At 38.8% G+C, this 6,117-nt stretch overlaps 1 protein-coding gene across 1 annotated transcript; it reads left to right on the top strand.

The window, feature by feature from the left end:
* Bcs1 (Bcs1 chaperone) lies at positions 1-5,316 on the top strand. Its single transcript, XM_034968034.2, has 7 exons — positions 1-456; positions 769-908; positions 1,002-1,214; positions 1,705-1,843; positions 2,596-2,790; positions 3,847-3,981; positions 5,137-5,316. Exons 1-7 carry the CDS (start codon positions 134-136, stop codon positions 5,255-5,257), a joined length of 1,266 nt encoding a protein of 421 aa, XP_034823925.1. The 5' UTR covers positions 1-133; the 3' UTR covers positions 5,258-5,316.
* The last annotated feature ends 801 nt before the right edge of the window (positions 5,317-6,117 follow it).

The raw sequence follows: 6,117 nt of genomic DNA, 5'->3' as shown, positions 1-6,117 counted from the left end.
ATGCCAATGTCAAATCAACATGACCAAACGGCAAACAACCAAAACTTGTGGGTGGCGTAACATAAATTTACATAATATCTTATTAAATATATGTTATTTTTGTATATTTATCAGTTAAGCAATACATGATACAATGGCATTAGCTGAATATGTAGCCTCGTTGTCACAGAATCCATATTTCGGTGCTGGTTTCGGCCTGTTTGGCGTCGGGGCTGCGGCGGCTATTGCACGAAAAGGTTTTCAAACATCTACGTTATTATTTCGAAGACATTGTATGATAACTCTGGAAGTGCCATGCCGGGATAAATCTTACCAATGGCTACTGCATTGGATCACAAAGAAGGGAGCAAAACAAACCCAGCATCTTAGTGTAGAAACTTCTTTTCTTCAGAAGGACACAGGTCAAATAAAGACAAAATATGATTTCATACCTAGTGTCGGCCAGCATTTCTTCAGGTAGCTATCCGTCTATTACGAATTACAATATTATTACAACTCAATTTTTGTAAAATTACCTTTTAACTGTTAAAATTAGTGTGCAATAGGCATTACACAATTTAGCTGATAAAACATTACCTAACTGCTTAGTATGCTTATGTATTAGCATATAGTCAAGCTTATATACCTTCTTCCTCATAATAGATTTAGTAGAAACTTTCTACTTAATAGAAACTAAAATATGGCGAGAACGAAAAATGTTTCATATTATTATGAAACTGTAGTTTTGGAGTTGAAGATTTGAAACAGATCATTTGTAAACTTTTACAGATATGGTGCAACATGGATAAGAGTGGATAGAACAAGAGAGCAACAAACTATAGATCTGCACATGGGAATTCCATTTGAGACTGTTACTTTAACAGCCTTCGGGCGAAACAAACAGCTCTATTATGATATTCTTGAAGAAGGTATGATAAAATATAATAAAATAAAAACACCACTCAAAAACCTTTTATAGCCAAGTGCTAGGTTATAAATAACAAATAACGCCTTTTTTACAGCAAGAACGATGGCTCTAAAACAACATGAAGGCATGACAGTGATGTACACGGCGATGGGGTCTGAATGGCGGCCGTTCGGACATCCTCGAAGGCGGAGACCCCTCGAAAGTGTAGTGCTGAAATCAGGGTTGACAGAGAAAATCCTAACAGACTGTCTGGATTTCATTGATAATCCACATTGGTATACTGACAGGGGTATACCATATAGAAGAGGTACGTAAGCTTAACATAAAACTTTTAAACAAAAATTGGGTCAAGTGTGAGTCCAACTCGCACATGAAGGATTCAATAACATTGTACAAGAAATTACATTTTTTTAGTTTCATGGTGATCATTTTGAAATTCTTATAATTTGTTATAGCGGCAATATAAATACACATTCCGGAAAATTTCTACTCTACATATTACGGTTCACGAGATACAGCCCTCTGACAGACGGACAGATGGACAGTGGCTCTTAGTAATAGGGTCCCATTGGCACCCCTCGAACCATAAAAAGCCCTATGTAGTTGCTAAGAAATGCCTTCAGGAGATACCCTGAAAAATTTATTTTGTTAAATTTAAATATGCCTCAGTAGTGGTAACAGCCCAGGTTTTATATAAATATGCTTTTCAACTTTTATAGTTTGTTTTTAAAATGACTGTGACAGACAGTGAATTGGATGAAGCTATAAGAGTTAGCTATCCAGATTTCTATTTTCAGGCTATCTGCTTCACGGGCCACCAGGTTGCGGTAAATCGTCTTTTATAATGGCTCTGGCTGGACAATTGGAATACAACATTTGTGTGCTTAATCTATCTGAGAGAGGTCTCACGGATGATAGGTTAAATCATCTTCTTAGGTAAAATGGTACATCAAAATTAAATTATAATTATTTACTTTTCCCCAATTATTTATTGAAAGAAAACGATAGAAATATCGGACGTTTGAGATGGGGTCCTATATGGCAAAGAGTGAAACGAACGAACGCGGTCAGATTGACTGAGCAGCGCATATCATTATTATTATATGCGAGCGAGACAGTACAGCTCTGCTTCTGTTGGGTGTCCCATGCCTAGGTTCTAGCCCTTTTAAACTTTTTTCTTCAATTATTCTGTCACATCTTAGAGCAGTTTTAGATTAGCGTTTTCGCATCCGCAAATGTGGAATATTCGCATTAATTCTGTCTGAATAAATGCGAATCCACATCCGCATCAATTGATGCAGAGCTTTTACGGATGCTGATTCATATTTGCAACAAGTAACGGCCTGCAAAGAAAGTGGGCGGGGCCAGAGTGGCTCATGTTTGCTGGTTTATATCTTCGTTACTGTCCAATCAAAAAGTGTACAATGGGACCCAACAGGGGAGTTACGGACATTCGCATCCACATCCACAGATGTGAACTACTAATAATCCACATCTATGGATGTCAAAATATTGGCATCTGCAACAACCCTAGTTTGTAACCACCCTTATAGCACAGACTTTATAAAAGTATATTTTTGATATTTTCACTGAAAAATTGGCCTGAAACTGAAAACCTCTCCCTTGCCTATTGCTATGATGTTATAGGTATTGTTCTTTAATTATTTTAATTCTATGTCTCTATATAGTGTAGCACCACAACAATCGATAATACTCCTCGAAGATATCGACGCTGCATTCGCGTCAAGGGAAGACACGTCCAAACAGAAAGCTGCATACGAAGGCCTCAACCGAGTCACCTTCAGCGGCCTACTCAACTGCTTAGACGGCGTCGCGTCCACTGAAGCGAGAATAGTCTTCATGACTACTAACTATTTAGAAAGGTAAGGCGCGGCACGTTTCCTACATAGGCCTTTTTAGGGTTTCGTACCGGAAGGGTGCCAACAGGTCCATATTACTAAGACTGCTGTCCATCTATCCGGCTGTATCTCGTGATCCATAATAGGTAGAGAGTTGAAATTTTCACACAATTTATATTTCTATTGCCGCTATAACAAATAATAAAAATTCAAAATGGCCGCCGTAAAAATTGAAAAAAAAATAGAAAGTGTTATTTCTTGTATGTTACGGAACCGGCGTGTGCTAGTCCGACTTGCACTTGGCAATTTTTTTCAATTTTCCTTAAGGAGGAGAAAAACTCGTGGATCATCAGTGCTGCAAAAATGACTGTCATTACAATCTTGTCTTTGTCTTTCCCATTTGTCCTTTTTTCCCAGGCCTAGTAGGTACGGCATAAATCATAATATAACTAGCTGCCCCGGCGAACTTCGTACCGCCTAACAGTCGATTTTTTTAATTTTTTCTCTCCGTAAGAACTGCAAGGAATATTATGAAAAAAGAATTAGCAAAATCGGTTCAGCTGTTCTCGAGATTTGCGATCAGCAACACATTCAGCGATTCATTTTTATATACTTATAGAGATAGAGATATGATCTACTTACTTGCCCCCTTTGTATAAGGCTCGAAAGAAAAAACATAGAAATTAAGGACATAACCAAGTCACCTTCAGCAAACTACTGAGCTGCATCTGAGATGGCATCGCATCCGCCGAACTTCGGTTACTCCAGTTCTCCTCATTTCTGATTTAATCACGTAGAGAAACTCTCCATCGCCCGCTGAGTGATTCTGAGCCTTCTTATGAGGCCCATAGTTAGCGATCATGTCTCGGATCCATATGTCATCACTGGCAACACCACACTGTTCGAAGACTTTGGTCTTCAAGCACTGAGGAAGTTTGGACAAGAAGATATTTCGAAGCTTCCTGAACGCTGCCCAGCCGAGTTGGATTCGGCGGCTGACCTCTTAAGTCTTGAAATAACTATGAAGAAACCCTATCACGCGTATTTTACAATAAATGAATTGTCATTTTGAACTTTCAGGTTAGATCCAGCGCTGATTAGACCAGGACGCGTGGATATGAAGGAGTATGTAGGCTACTGTGAACAACAACAAGTGGAACTAATGTTTCTAAGGTTTTACAAAGACCCAGGGCATGCTAAAGTATTTGCACAAAGGTTAGTATTTGTCTTATTATCATCATCTCAAGCAATAAAAACCCCTGACTCATCGACAATCAGCCGGCAACCCAACATACCAAATCTTTGGACCTAGAAAGCTGATATTTTGCATAGAGGTTCCTTTTATAAGGTTGCCTGTCCACTGTTGCAAAGAAGAGAGAAGCGGAGCGAGCTGTGAAAATATTAACCAATAGAATTACATAAAACTCCCGCTTCACTTCAGTGGACAAGGATTTGAAAAAACCATACATTTTAATGCAGAGCGGATGAGAAACATGATAGTGACACAGCGCGGTGAACGGTGGCCCGCCGCCAGTAGCTCTAATGACTCGTCGGTCGCGTGCTCGCAACCTAGCTCCACGTATCGACAAACACAGTCCGCAACTCCGTTCCACTTTACTTTCTCGCTCCGCTCCGCGTCTATGGACAGATACAGTCTGCCACTCCGCTCCGCATCACTTTCTCGCTCCGCTCCGCTACCTAGCTCCGCACCAGTGGACAGGCAGGTGGCAGGGAATAAGGCCAGATTTTATTTCTCTTTAGATCTTAGACTGCATCATCACTTACCACCAGTAGGGCGATTGTCTAAAACCTGCATCAATCATTATTACAATCTCAATTGTTCTGATTGGCTGAATTTGAGCGATTCTTGTTGCAACAATGCATTGTGGCCAATAGTGAGCGAGCATTAACCAATCAGAGATGATTGCGATCGTGACATTGTAGCTGTCAAACAACCGCGGTAGGGCCACTGGTATGTATGCAATCAAGGGTTAACTTGTAATGGATCAAAAAAATTGACAAAAAAAACCCGAACACAGCTTGAAGAATTAGAATCAAGCGAAGAGTATAAAATTAGCTTAGATCCGTCTCCGGGATGCAAGCTATCTGAGTGCCAAACTTGATCAAAATCTGCCCCCCAATTGTGTAAGAAAAACGTATTAACCAATCAAAGGTATAATGAATCAACCAATCAATGGGCAGAATTTGCTGTCGATTACGATGAATAAGTTTTTCTTACGCAATCGGGGGGCCTGTTTAGCTGATGAGCCGTGAAAAGGTAATAGACAGACAGACACACTTTTACATTCATATTATTAGTATGGATTAATATATTTTTGTCCATTACTTCATGAGAATTTTAAATTTCAGGGTTATGGAGAAACAGAGGGATGTTAGTCCAGCACAAGTACAAGGATACTTCATGTTCCATAAACACTCGACGCCAGTTGAAGTATTAAATAATGTGGACGCGATATGGACGCTAGGATAGTAATGTGATGTTAAAGCTAGTCTTAGGAAATAATGATAAAGTTACTTCAATAAGTTAAATGTCTTTATTTTGTTTAACCAGTCATTTAACTTGTAAGGCTTATTTTATAATAAAGTAAATAGAAAAGAACTATGACTATAACTTGTAATAATTTACAATACACGTTAACATACCAATAAAATAGGTATATAGTCCGTAAAAAATTACTCCTTACACGCTATTTTAACTCTATGGGTCAGTTGTCATGTCAAAAGTACGATTCACCTTTGAAATAAGGACTATAAGATAATACATTATACTCTTAAAAAGCCTACCACTTATAAATTAGCTAAAATAAAAGATAGTCAAACTTCCCAGCTATCACCAACCATTTATATAGTCTCTTCAATACCACACGACAATGGGGCCGATTCTCTTGTTCAATCTAAACTAAAATGACACGTCTAAATCTATTGCTATCCCTGTCATAATGTTGCTTGCGAAAAAGTATAGCACTAGATTTAGACCTGTTAATATAGTTTAGTTTAGAGATTGTGTATGTGTGTGTGTTAAGAGAATCGGCCCCAATGGCAAAGTAAATTGCACCCGTTTGGTGTAGCCGCGCGCCATAAAACAAAAGTGAATTGAAAGGACTAAAATCGTACTTTTGAAATGAAATTTGACACAAAAAGTTAAAATGGCCCGTGAGGAGGTTTTCACGCGTTATACCTACCGTTTCACTGAGACGGCTCGTAAGGTAGGCCAAGTTTGCGGCAAGGTGACAGATTTATAGGTCTATAGGTTATAGGTTTATAGGTTATTAGACAAGGAGAAGAATACCTAACCGATTATTATTGATCCTTTACTAACATCAGAATAGA

This window comes from Maniola hyperantus, chromosome 4, assembly GCF_902806685.2.
Source record: "Maniola hyperantus chromosome 4, iAphHyp1.2, whole genome shotgun sequence".
Lineage (NCBI taxonomy): Eukaryota > Metazoa > Arthropoda > Insecta > Lepidoptera > Nymphalidae > Maniola > Maniola hyperantus.
Note: the sequence above shows the minus strand (reverse complement) of the source record. Positions and strands in the feature narration are given on the sequence as shown.